Raw genomic sequence first — 13,701 nt, 5'->3', positions numbered from 1 at the left:
CGCCTGCGGAAAAATCTGGTGGCAAACTGATAAGTGCATAATTCATACGATTTTAGTATCCATTTCATACTTGTTTTAGTTATTATTCTTGCATGTATTCGTATTATTACTCTTGTTTTCTCTTGTTTGTCTCCAATAGGTGAATCATCAAAAAAGGAGTAACAGAGTGCTGAAAATATCTAAGAAGAGAAGTATTCCAAGTATCCAAGTGCCCAAGTCCAAGAGAAGTGGAAGAAATGCGACGAAAAGGAGCAAAACGCTCAAAATCAAGAGACGGGCCAAATACGGATCTTAACTCATTAAAATTAAATATTTTTCATCATCATCTTGAAGATAATTGAAAGATAAAAAGAATGCAAAAATAATGAGGTCATTCCGAGTTCGGATGAAGAAGTTGTGGCCAAAACAAGTTTTTATTGAATTCCGAAGACACCCGTACGCATACCCTAGTTCCGAAAATTTCTGCTGGAATTTGAGGTACGCGTACGGGTACGCATACCTAGCAAGTAGGAAAACGTGTATAAACTCCTTGGAAGGCCTAAGGGCACGTTTGGATCGTTATTTCGTGTTTTCCGGTCGGGTTCTTGAACCGAACTAAATACTTGCAGATCAAGTAGTGTAAACCTATAAAAAGGTATTAGGTTATGTAAAAGAATATCATCGATCTCATATCACAAATTCTATATCAAAACCTAGGGTTTACTCCTTTAGGGGGAAACCACCATTATTCATTCTTCTTTGTAATACGAGTAGCTAAATCCTTTGTTGATTAAGGATGAATTCAATGTTCTAAGTGTGAAGCTTTATTACTAATACAAATCTATTGAGAGTTTTTATCATCTTCGTTTGTCTTTACCATATCTAGGGTTTATGAATGATTTTTAGATTGATTTGGGATGCATACTAGATTAGTCTATTGATTGTTCTACCGCTAGTAGAAGTTATGAGATAAGTAATCGTCGATTAACTCTCTAAACAAGTAGAAATCACGAGACCTTACAGAGAGATTCTGTGGAGCAATCGTGTGTGAAAAAACACCAGCAAGTAAACCTTGATCTAAGAGTTTAACTACTGGGATCAACCTAAATTCACAAAGCTTAAGGCGTTCGATTGGATTACACCTTGAGTGATCTACTACTTGGTGGTTCGTTGGATAGAATCTGGTAGCCGAGAACTTCCGTATCCAGTGATTGAAGGAGTTTTAGGGGTAACACTGATCTAGCTGTTATTCTACGGTTGGCGATGAATGGTTCTTAGGAACGATAGATAAATATTCTAATCTAGTTAACGCTTGGTAACGAGCGAAGGATTCCTTAATCATATCTTTTCTTCTTTATTGCCTTTCTATTTATCTTACAACCAAAACCCTCCTTTTGTGTTATTTACTTTATTTTGCTAATACAAATAACCTATCAATTACACAGTTCTTTGTGGGAACGATCTCTTACTACCGCTATATTACCAGTTAATTAGTGAGAAATATATTTATTAATTTGTTGAGCCTACGACAGCCCATCACAAACCTATTAATCCTGAATTAATCAGCAATATCAGAACCATCATCGAGGATATAGGTTTGCTTGATTTGGATTCATGTAGCCTATTTATACCTAATCAATTAAGCAAAAGAAACCAAACAAAATCCAAGTTACACTGTACAGAACACTTGCAAATATATATTGAATTTCTGTCAGTCGTGATATAATTGTCACCCATCCGGCTCTTATTGGGTCTTACCATTCTCCAATCCTCCTTCATCCAAACCTTATGTTCTCTCAGCCGTATTCCTTACAAGTATTTTAGTTTGCGATTCCATTGCCCATAAACTTTAAAGATTATCCAGGAATGCTAGGAACACACAGCTAGGATTCTCACCTTTAGAGTTGTCATAAACTCCAGTGAAGAAACAATTATCTAATCGGGAAGTAAACTGAACACCATACGGAACTCAGACCACCCATCTCTTACAGAGAGTGAATTAACCCAATCTGGATGGCCAGATATGTGCACAGGAAATACACCATCACCAGCTAGTTGTCTAACATGTTAAAAACTCATATTCTTTATCATGCATATAATTTAATCCATTAGATGAGATGCTATTAGATTTTTTTGACTTTTCTGTTTCTTTTTCTTTTTGGCTTCTCACTCGTATCTGAAAGGAAGTAAGAAAGAATAGGTGTGAAGAGGAATGAGAGGGGAGCTGTTGTATTTATACGCGCTATAATTAACTCTTTTACCAAAGTGACATGGCGAATGAATATTTGTTGACACGATGCATAGGAATAGGCCTATGTGGAACAAAATTGATGAAGAGTTGTTTATAATATTGTTACCCTTAGCAAAAAAGACATCCAATTTTTTTTTTAATGTAAAACCTTGAAAATAACAGTTCTAATGTACGCAGTTTATCCACAACAGTATACACTATAAAGAGATTCTTAAGCTTAACAAAACCAATATCTAGTAACATGATAAAAGAAAAAGAAAACCCTGACCAAAATGACCTCTTCAGTTCCAATGTTCATGTTCACAACTAGCAGATGAAGACGCACAACCTTCTTGAGCAATATCAGTAATTTGAACACCTGAATCATAGATTTCACCGACTTTCCAGTTAGCAGGAATCACTTCATTGTTTGCCCATATCATTTTGCCATCAAAACCCCCTGTCACCAGCATTCTAATTTGCAATGCCCCAGCTGGTACTCTACTTGTTTCCCACACTACTCCATTAGCATTCCTACTCATGTATCTCCAATTTGCACTCCCAACCTAGAAAATCAAGATCAGTAAAATCTTTCATAAACTGAAAATGGGTTGCAAAAAGGCACAAGCCTTTATGCCATATGCTTTAAGAGAGTAGAACTGTATATTATAGTTTACCTGCGCTATATCGACAGACACAATGTCTGTTTGACCACCTTGGTAAAGAAACTTAATAGCCAAATAATTGGGTTTTAGGCTCTTCTCTTCTATTTTAACAGACAAATTCTTGGATTTGTATTCACATGGTATCCTGCAATGTCAAAATACAACAATCATGATGTTAAATTTACAGTCGACTAAAGATTATCATTTATCATCAACGTCTTTTTTTTTTTTTGGTTCCAAGCCTCCCAATTCACAAATGTGTAGGTAGGTGTAACAAATCCACCAAGACCTCTCTAACTAAGAAGTTGTTATTGGAGTCTAGATTGAAATCACTTATTCTTGTCACGATCCCACTAAACTTCGGTTTCAAATCATAACTTTCACTCAGCCACAGCACTTTGCATCCCACTTCACAACCAGAGAGGCTGAAAATGATATGCTGCTTACTAGTTTCCACAAAATAAAAACTTTAGCCTGGTCTGGTCCTAACACTAACACGTAACACCTAGCTTAAACCGTTTTTAGTTTAAAAGAAATGAAACCAAAACCGAAAAATCGGGAGTGATACTGCAAATAACGGGAATTTAAAAAGTTATTTGCTGCTTACCTCTTGTATTCAACATCGACAATTCCAAGCTTGAGAAGATCATGAGACATACCATCAACAGCCATGGCCCTAAAAGCTCTGTTACTTAGAACAAAATCAGTTTTATTGTTGTGATTTAGATCAGTTAGTATCACTTTCGTTCCTCCATTGCTACACATTTTCTGATTCTTACACCTTATCTGCAAAAATTCCCAAAACAAAAACAGAATTATAAAAAATAAATAAATTAAAAAGTCTGTTTTCTCTGTTTTGGCTCTAGACTTTGTAGTTACCTGAAAGCAAGCTCCACAGCCAACACCATCTCTAAACAGAGAAGGAACACCAGCAGCAAGATGACCACCATTAAAACCTACTGCTAATGAACCATACCCACAAGCTCCAGCTGCAATAAAATTTAATTGAATTAGTAAATTAGTAACAACCCATTAACCTTTTGCAAATAAATTCTGTTGGGTATATGTCTTCTTTTCAGACCGAAGGGTTTTAATTGCATGATTAGTAGAATCAATGAAACAAGAGAAAGGAACTTACAAGAGAGTGAAGAAGATGAAGTGAAATAGGCAGCCTTGCTTTGATGAACACAACGATCACAAGCAGCTGAGTAAGAGATTAAGATACTGAACATTAAACAGAGAAAGATACTCATATTTAATCGGTCTTGAGTTTGAGTTTGAGACTTCGAGTTTAGAAGAAGAATGTGTGTGAGAAGTGATGATTCAGAAGTGTGTTATTTATACAAGTGGAGAGGGAATGTGAACCCGGTAAAGAGAGTGGAATACAGATGGCAGTTGAAACTGAAAGTGATTAGATTTGCTTGTTTTAGATAAAAAAAAAAGGCTTTTTTAATGGGAAATGGACATGAAAGAGACAAGAATTCGCTGATTTGCAGGATACACACACAGAGTGAGATGAGAGAAACGCGTTGTTTTTTGTTTTCGATCTCCTTTTATGGGTTTTGAGCTAGTGATAGTTTCACCGACTCATCTCAACTCTCTAGTGTAGTGCATGCACTGCATATAAAAATCATTGGGTAGGTAGTAAAGTGAGAACAAGAAGGCTAATTTGGATGTCGTGAGTAACTAATAAGTTAAAGTGTTAATCTTTTTTTCTTTTCTTTTTTTGATGTTGCACCTAAGTGATTATTTTATTATAATGGAGTCAATGAAGATGATATGGTCCAGTAAATAATGCATTACACCACTGATGTTATTATTAACGCAACAAATAATGCAAAACACAAAACTGATCTTAAAACATCGAGCTTATCCAATCCCTTTAACAAAAAAGAGGAATTCTACTAACGCCAACTAAACAAAAACTAAGAAAACAAAAACTATGCGCGTCTCATTCATGATAATACTAACAGGTGGCGCAGATTAATTGTTTGGATAGAGATGGGTGAGTAGTTGATTAGTATGACGGATTGAGTTTAGCTGATATACATAATGTAACCCAGAGTCCACATTATCCTAACCCTCCCTCTAAGCTCAATTATCATAATGTAACCCAGAATCAAATTGTTTGCTATGCTTACCATACCAACTATATTTCAAATCCACTTCAGGGCTCAAAGATAAGCGCAATTGATTGGAACTTTTGGTGTGCCTCCACGACTGAAAGCCCAGTTTAGCTGATTCAACAATCAATAAGTGAATGCAATTATGCAACACAAGGCCGTTAAACTCGAGATTATGTCATGCTTTATAATCACCATAAGTTGTTCCTAACTAATTACATGTTAACTGTTAAAACTTTACAGAAGAAAAAGAATGACTAACCAGCTTCTGGTAACATCTTCCTGTACAAAAATGTCAAGTCTGAGAGTAGTAATTTGGAAGAAGAAATCGAAACAAATTTCTTCTCCCTTGTTTGAGGTACTTTAATTCACCAAGTTGGGTCATATTGACAACTGAAGTTCCAAGTTCCAACACCTGTTGTAGCTTCAGATTGCTTTCTCTGACAGAACTGCTACCAGATCGGTTTTAGCCTTTTCAAGGGCGTCTGACAAGTTTTCAGGTTTCTTTCCACCTGCCTGAGCAAAATTGGCCACACCTCCTCCACCGCACAACTTCGCTATGGGTCCTATAAACTTACCTGCTTGGATTCCAAGTTTGACTGCTTCTGTGCTAAATGCAGCAACCAAACTCACCTTACCTTCACCAGGAGATGACCCAAGGATCACCGCAGCAGGATCTTCTAATGTATCAACCAAATATTCAGCTGCGCTTTTCAAAGAATCAGCATCCAAATCATCCATATTCTCAACAAGAACCCTGTGGAATATATGAGTGGGAAAGAATTTTGAGTTCAGCGACTTTAGAAAATTTCTTTATTGAGGAATATAAAAAAATCTAGAGAAAATAAAAGATCTTTTGTACAGATAACTTGCCAAGGATGATATTATTACCGTATGTTTGTGGAAGTTCCAATAGAGAAAGCTTTGGTCACAAGGGTTGCTTGCCTTGTATACTGCTGCTTTAGAGCGCACAGCTGAAATTTCATTTCTCGCCATCCGCAAATCCTCCATCAGACATTCCACTCTTGTCGTCAAATCTTCAGGTTTTACCTGTGCAGATGCATAATATTCACATAATCAACCCCAGGTGCTTCCATGGAATTACGTATAACTTTACAAGGAAAATATATATCGGTAGAGGAACATACTTTGAGGGTGGAGCATAGATGTTTCATGTGGCTATCTCGAACATTCATATAATCAATGTATGCTTCACCAGCTACAGCTTCAATACGCCTAACTCCTGATGCAATTCCCTGCTCTGAAATTATCTTGAAACCCCGTATCTCTGAAGTATTGCTGACATGGGTCCCACCACAGAGCTCCACTGATACACCTGGAACCTCTACAACTCGTACCTACCACACATTGTAAAGAAAAAAAAATATAGGAAATGAGATCATACAATGTTGCTGGTAATCCCAAACTAATAGGGAAACAATGTGGACCAATCAGCTACCACCTGTCACTCTTTAAAAAAATAAAATAGAACTTGAACATGAATAAAGATGAGCCAGACCTCCTCTCCATATTTTTCACCAAACATTGCAATTGCTCCGGCATTTTTTGCATCTGTCAAGGCCATCACTTTAGTATCAAAATTAGTTGCATTACCAATCCACCCATTGATTAATTCTTCAACTTCAGCGATCTGGTTGTCTTGGAGTGGTCGGTCAAAATTGAAATCAAACCGGAGACGTTCAAACGCCACCAGTGATCCCCGCTTGAGATGTTTCCTGGCCTATTACACTTTTAAGTGCAGCTTGTAGCAAATGTGTAGCAGTATGGTGAACCTGCACATCAAAACCATAGACCCATGTATAAATCTTCTAATGGATACCCACAAACAGAATAAGCAGGCAGCTAGAGATGAAAGATTTACTCAACCATGAGATGTGATGAAAAAAATTAAAGCTAACACTGAAATTTATACCTTGGCACGCTGCCTAAGTTTTGGATCTACTTCAGCCTCCACCTCTTTTCCTACCTCGATAGCTCCTTCCACAACCTTGCCCTTATGAACAAATATATTTCCAAAAGACTTTTTCACATCATTAATCTTAACAACAGTCTTTCGTTTACTCTCACCTAGTGTGAGATAGAGAGAGCCACTGTCTCCTATTTGCCCACCGGATTCAGCATAGAAAGGTGTCCTATCTAACAAAACTTCAACATCATTTCCTTCAGAAACCTGATTTACTGAGCTGCCTTCAAATATCAGGCCCTTTATTATTGCTCTGGCTGAGAGGGTATTATACCCTAAAAACTCTGTGTCAGAAACACTCTCTGTAAGCTCCGATGTGTCTCCAACTGCAAGTTTGATTGTATTGTGAGCTGCCTGGGATTGACGCCGCTGGTTCTCCATTTCTATATCAAAACCGTTTAAATCTACACTAACACCTCTTTCTTCAGCAACTTCCACAGTTATTTCTACCGGAAAACCAAATGTGTCATTCAGAAGAAAGGCATTCTTGCCAGACAAACAAGGTGAATTTCCATCCCCTTCCGAACTTAACAGTGCCTCGGTTAACAACTGGTCAAGCAGTTTTTCTCCTCTCTCTAGCGTCTGCACGAACCGTAGCTCTTCCCTTTTCAACTCATCGAGAATATGGGATGCCCTAGACTTTACGTCCGAGTCTATTTGGGTGCTTAATTCAATCACTTTTTCTGCAATTGCTGGAAGAAAAGCTCCGTTGCAATCCCCCTTTATACCAAGTAGTCTGCCAATACGAACAGTTCTTCTGATAAGAGATAAACAACTGCTCGTATATGGTCTCCAATAATCTGCACAGAATTAGAAAAATGATAGAAATTATTTAAACAATGAAAGACTGCCATTTAATTTGCTCGACAGCAACATACCACATCAAAGTTAATAGTGCAATAAAATACTTTAGAAAGAAACAGACGACTCATCAGTGACACCATACTTTGAAATTGGTCTTTATGTGTTCTTCTGCTTCAGCATATGGGATCATTGCTAACTCTGAGGCCTTCTCCATGATAGGATAAATCAAGTCAGTTTCGTAATTGTTGTCAACCTGTAGTAGAAGGTGGACGAGATATCAGGGTAAAAATGCTACCTGATTTAAACTTGAGCAAATAAAATTCCACCACGGAGAAAGGCTATTATAAACTTGTAATTATCACAAGCTCGTGATACTACGAATAAATACCTTTTGCAGGATGCGAGCCATTCGCTCGAGACCAAGACCAGTGTCTATATTCATCTGCTTTAGTGGTTCTAGGGAGCCATCATCCTTCTTATTATATTGCATGAAGACCAGGTTGTAAAATTCTATAAACCTACTATCATCATTCAAGTCCTGCATTTGCATTGCTCCAAAATCAGTACCAGTACAAGCAAAACTTGGAATAAGGTCAAGCATGGTTCTGAGTTGAAATGAAAGAGTACTTACCGTATCTGAATATCCTCTCTGGGGATGGAAATCATAATAAATCTCAGAGCATGGACCACAGGGACCGGTAACTCCACTAGTCCAGAAGTTGTCTTCTGCACCCATTCTCTTTATACGCTCTGCAGGAACACCTAGCTGGTGCAGATAAGGTATCACTTAATCAGTGAAAAAAATAAACACACTCACTCTCTCTGATGCAAGAAAACCCATTGTACACTTCCAGAACATACAGAATATGATGCTTACACAAAGGATTCATTAGAAAATAAATTGAAAATAAACTGTAGTAATAGTTAACATGAATTAGCATGTACAAGTATCAACAAAAGAAACGGCGTATCTAGATTAAAATGGAGCAATTGCTCACCTCATCATGCCATATGGAGAAAGTTTCGTCATCATCTTCAGAAATGCTAATCCACAAATTCTCAGGTGGCAACTTGAACCTATAGAAAGCAATATAGAGACAACAAATTGGTGCATGCTCTGTCGCAAGTGACGTTATAATTAATTGAAATTCCAAAGTGCAAATGCCAATCACTTTACAGTACAAAACCAAATAGACATGACAACAGTATAAAGCTGTCTTGTCGTATATGAAAATAGATAAACACGATAGGGATGCAGCTAGCGTGCAGCATAGAAGGGGGAGGTAATAGAAATAGCATCATCTAATCAGGAAGATGAACAAGACTTTGTTTTGACGATATTGCACGGCAATTATTTTTTATATTTATTTATTTTTTTAGTATACTTTCAGAAAATATGGTGTCCTACAAATAGCTGAAATACTAAATTCTCAGTTCAAGAACTAGGAGAGGGTCACACATCTATTCAATTGGATAGCAGTTTCACATTTTCATAGCGTTAGATTACTTTCACAGTCTAAGGAGCAGAAGGCTGATGTTAAGGAGTAAGCCTGATGTTAAATACAAAACGGATAAACAAAGAGATCATTGATGGGTCAGATGAACTCTGTTAGTGCACTCAAAATTACTAAAATATATATTTCTGTTGCAGTATCCAGTGCCAGTCGAATAAAATTTCTTTCAACATCGATATGCTGACACTTATAGGTACTACTGGGTATGAACTATCTGACCCCACCCCTAGCATCTATATTAACAAGTTGAACCCATTATAGATCGCAAGCTACTAACATCATTCAAGATATAGATCATGCTTCAGTTAAATATTGCAAACAAGCTTAATGCATAGCCCAAAAGCAAGAAAAGCAAAATACATACTCCTTGGTCGAAAGCTCCCATGCCCAATTGATTGCTTCTCTTTTAAATTAATCGCCAAAACTGAAGTTTCCCAGCATCTCAAAAAACGTTTGATGTCTAGATGTTTTACCTACATTCTCCACATCATTTGTCCGGATGCACTTCTGCGAAGTTGTAGCACGAGCTACTTGTCTAGGTACCTACATGTTGCAGCAATCTATTTACTTGCCATAAATTGGTTACAGAAAGAAAACTTAACCAGTTGCAGCATTCCCAAAATTACTTCGCAGTACAATGACACCTCTGAAACTATGTAACAAAGACTCATGTAATCTTAGTTATTTAACCACGGCAATATAAGAAATCGGTTACTAAGTTTCTAAGAGGACTTGCTCATTGTTTCACAGAACTACTCAAAACTAAGGGAGAAAAATTCTAATTACTATATCGAAACAAAGTATAGATGCTTGTGTCACCGATAGTATACAGACACAAAATCATTCCTGAATACCTATAAACTCATACAAGAAAACTGCCACATAGTTCTTTTGATCAGTAATTTCCATACCTATAATCATGCTCGTATCAGTTAACATTTTCTGTCAGGGTATTTTAGAAGATTCTATTTGGATGAGAATTCTTTAAGGAAACAATAATACATAGCGCACCGATGAAAACCCCATACCTTTCCAAGAAATATAGGTTTGAACTGCAGCATTCCAGCAATTGTAAGTAAAACTGTTGGATCATCGGGTACGAGCGAAGAACTTGGGAGGATCTTGTGACCACGGGAAGCATAAAATTCTAAAAATCGACGACGTATTGAATCCCCACTAACTGAGAGATCCTTGGGCTTATCCTCCATCACTTCTGTGGTAACAGGTTGTACTGAAGCTGTGAAAAACTGAAGAAGTCAAAATAATTTGGTGTAACTAGTTAGCAGAAGCACAAACTCTGGATTAATGGATCCAAATAAACAACCGATAGCTTGGTTGAATCCAATGGATTCATAAATAAACACACTGCTGTCAATGTAAAGAACATAGACGCCTCTTTATGATTCCTATATATATATATATATATATGTGGATGCCTATACATCACTACTATATATATTCCATCAAAAATATATATATATATATATATATATATGGAAACCAAATACGAGTAGGAAAAGAAAACTGTATGAATCTGAAATTCATGGAAACTAGTTTCTTGGATGATGTGTTCTCTACATAGCACATCAAGAAATATCCCTACCAACTCCATCACAGAAGATAATTTCCCACGCCAACTCCATCACTCCTAACCCAATTTCTCATCAATTTTCCTAATTTTAGCTAGGAATAAAAACGAAGAACTTCAAATTTCTCCAAGAATATAAATTGCAGTAACAAGCAAATTATAGAAGCAAAACCTGATGCATTTGATCTTCTAAATCGCTTTGTCCGTAACCCCTTCACATCGTGAAATATCCCTACCCCAACTCCTGCATAAGACCTGTAACCTGTATAACCACCATAAGTTTAAACTTAAGCTACAGGATAGTGGATGGAAAATTACACAACCTTGGGAAACCAAATTAACTAATAAGTTGGAAATTAATACCGATTGTAAGAGTGAAGTTATTCCAATTTGTTGTTGGTTTAAGAAATCTAGGTTTAGAAATTAAGTGAGATGTAGAAACAAGTGGAATAAGAGGTTTCCCGCCACAACTATACAGAAGAGAATCTGATGACAGCTTTAATCCATCCATGGCCGGGACAAAACCGGCTTTTATTTTTCTCTACAATCTTCAAAATCCGAAAAGCATCGAACTAGTGTTTTTGATATGCCCGTTAGAGTGGAGATAAGACTGTGTAGATCCACACATTCGTTTTTCGTCACTTCATGATCGTGTGGCTGAGGACAAAACCACACGACCTTTTAAATCAAGATTATGTTTATTTTGCGCTTCCCTAGTATAACGTGCCAGGCAAGTGACGCACAATAATTAATAATTGCACGTTATAGTGTCACAGGCTAAGTCAGTGTGCAGCCAAGATAGCGTGACACTGCGTAGACTGTCAAGTGTTAAGAATGGCAGAACCCCGCAGGGCCAGTGAAGCGCAAAGGTGGTGCTACAATGTAAAGACGTTTGGCTAAGTAATGAAGTTTATTGGCCGACACAATAAAGATTCATTGAAGGATTGGCAAGACATGGCCAAAGTTGTCAGATGCAACATGCGATGTTGGCATTAAGGCATATCCAAAGACCTGCATTTCATCATAACCACAAGCGGATGTTCTTGTCGACTGCAAATCAACAATTGCTGCTACTAAAGTTGATTTTGGAGAAGGGGAAAGGAAAGAGTAACCAGATGTGCATGGGCAGTAAAAATGAGTTCCAAATTTGAAGAAGAATGCAGTATTCTTGCTTTATGGAACGTAGGAAGTGACGCCTCATTTTCAAGGATTATGGCCTTGTTGAGATTGTCCAAGGGATTTATCCGCGAAAGTCATTGAGTGATATGACTTGCTGAGCTCTATGGTGATGCTCAGAATCACCAAGTTAAGTTCGTTCCAATTGTGAAAAGGTGCACAAGTTTGTGTCAAGAATTTGGGCGTTAACTGGCATGGCATATATGCAACAGTAGCATGCGCCAATTGGGATTTGGGCATGGCCAGGATGCATGATGCATGAAGAGATGCAAGTTAGGAGAATTATAGATGCATGGCGAAAGAAGGATAAAGTAGTGGTGATGTATAAAGATGTCATGTGTCCATTATTGAATAAATATTCATGAAAGCTAAAGCAACATGATAGCATCAGTTTGAAGGAGTATTCAACCAAGTGTCAATTATATTGTGCTTCATTATGGGAGTTCCATAAGAACGTTGATAAGCAGAAGAGTGCATGTTGCAAAGTAAATTGCTACATTGAGGACATTAGGTGATGTCTCGCTTCCTTGTTTGTTGCTTAGAAGCGAATATGAAGTCAGTATTGCAAGGCTTGTTAGGTCTTACAAGTTGCAATCAGTTGGCGCGAGTATTTGCTCAAGTTTGAGTATACTTTCAGTTTAGAGTCGAGTAGACCTTGGTGTCGGGAATTGTCCCTCTATGTAAGGTAGTAGTGAATGAGGGTATTTGAGACGGGAGTTCTTGTCTCTTGTGTTCAAAGTAAAGCTAGTTCACGTGGAAGATGCTACATAGCATATTAAGCCAAAATATGCAATAAAAGACGCTGAAAGTGAAAGGAGAAAATAGAGTTGGTGGCATAGTCGAGTTTGTTGTTGAGAGTTATGTGGAAGTGCGATGATATTTGGCAGTGATAGCATGGAGTAACGCAGGAAGAATGAATATGTAAGTCCATCAAGTATATTGGTTAAGAGTAACTCATAGTTTGGAAGAACATGATGTTGTTTTTCCGCCATATTAAAGCGTAGCAGTTTGAAAAAGCAAGTGATGCTTAAATTGCTAGTTTCAAAGGCGCGTGAAGAGGATGCCTTGTCCAAAGTGACGGTGGGATGTCCCAGATAATCCTAAGTCATGACTATAACAAAGTCATGCATTTTAATCAAGGTGTTGCGAAAATGCAAGTAAAGAACAACGAGGTGCTGGTTCTTTGGCATATAAATGATGCAAGTCCAAGAAGGTGAAGTTTGCAATGTGATTTGGAGGCCATATCTAATGAAAGTGCTGATGTTAGCAAAGTGCAGCAAAGGCTATAGATTTTGGCGCATACCAAGAGTGGTATGGAATCATAGAGTGCATACCTTAATGAAAATGCAGTGGTCTAACAACCAAACCCAACAATTCGTTTGGAAATCTGAGAAGACTTACTCCAATACACTTTCTAGAGAATCAAATAGACATTTAGACTCAATCTATAGTAAAGTATATCAAATAGTTTATATCTCTAACTCTTAATTCAATCCACAATCAGCAAATAGAAATCTGCGAGCCCGGTTGAATATAATAGAAGTAACTTGAACGGTACCAAAGACCAATGTTCAAGGATCAATCAATTTTAATCAACAACCGAAGGTTGCATTTCCTAATTGATCGATTTAACGCACA

At 37.4% G+C, this 13,701-nt stretch overlaps 1 protein-coding gene and 1 pseudogene across 1 annotated transcript; both read right to left on the bottom strand.

Annotated features, from left to right (window-relative positions):
• Positions 1–2,306: 2,306 nt before the first annotated feature.
• LOC113346776 (expansin-like A1) lies at positions 2,307–4,196 on the bottom strand. The gene is made up of 5 exons (XM_026590283.1): positions 4,013–4,196; positions 3,754–3,863; positions 3,482–3,660; positions 2,887–3,019; positions 2,307–2,775 (listed from the first exon to the last, which is right to left on the bottom strand). Exons 1-5 carry the CDS (start codon positions 4,125–4,127, stop codon positions 2,512–2,514), a joined length of 801 nt encoding a protein of 266 aa, XP_026446068.1. The 5' UTR covers positions 4,128–4,196; the 3' UTR covers positions 2,307–2,511.
• A 944-nt stretch (positions 4,197–5,140) lies between these two features.
• On the bottom strand, positions 5,141–11,453 carry LOC113346775 (annotated as a pseudogene).
• Positions 11,454–13,701: the final 2,248 nt, after the last annotated feature.

The sequence above is a fragment of the Papaver somniferum genome, chromosome 2 (assembly GCF_003573695.1).
Source record: "Papaver somniferum cultivar HN1 chromosome 2, ASM357369v1, whole genome shotgun sequence".
Classification (NCBI taxonomy): domain Eukaryota; kingdom Viridiplantae; phylum Streptophyta; class Magnoliopsida; order Ranunculales; family Papaveraceae; genus Papaver; species Papaver somniferum.
The sequence above is the reverse complement of the archived record's forward strand: the minus strand, read 5'-3'. Positions and strand labels throughout refer to the sequence as shown.

What these genes read in the sequence shown, in the direction of transcription:
- LOC113346776 (XM_026590283.1), bottom strand. Translation starts at nt 4,127, where the DNA reads ATGAGTATCTTTCTCTGTTTAATGTTCAGTATCTTAATCTCTTACTCA. An exon ending in GCTGTGGAGCTTGCTTTCAG is followed by an intron (nt 3,661 to 3,753) that starts GTAACTACAAAG and finishes GAATTTTTGCAG; the next exon opens with ATAAGGTGTAAGAATCAGAA. An exon ending in TGTCTGTCGATATAGCGCAG is followed by an intron (nt 2,776 to 2,886) that starts GTAAACTATAAT and finishes TTGATTTTCTAG; the next exon opens with GTTGGGAGTGCAAATTGGAG.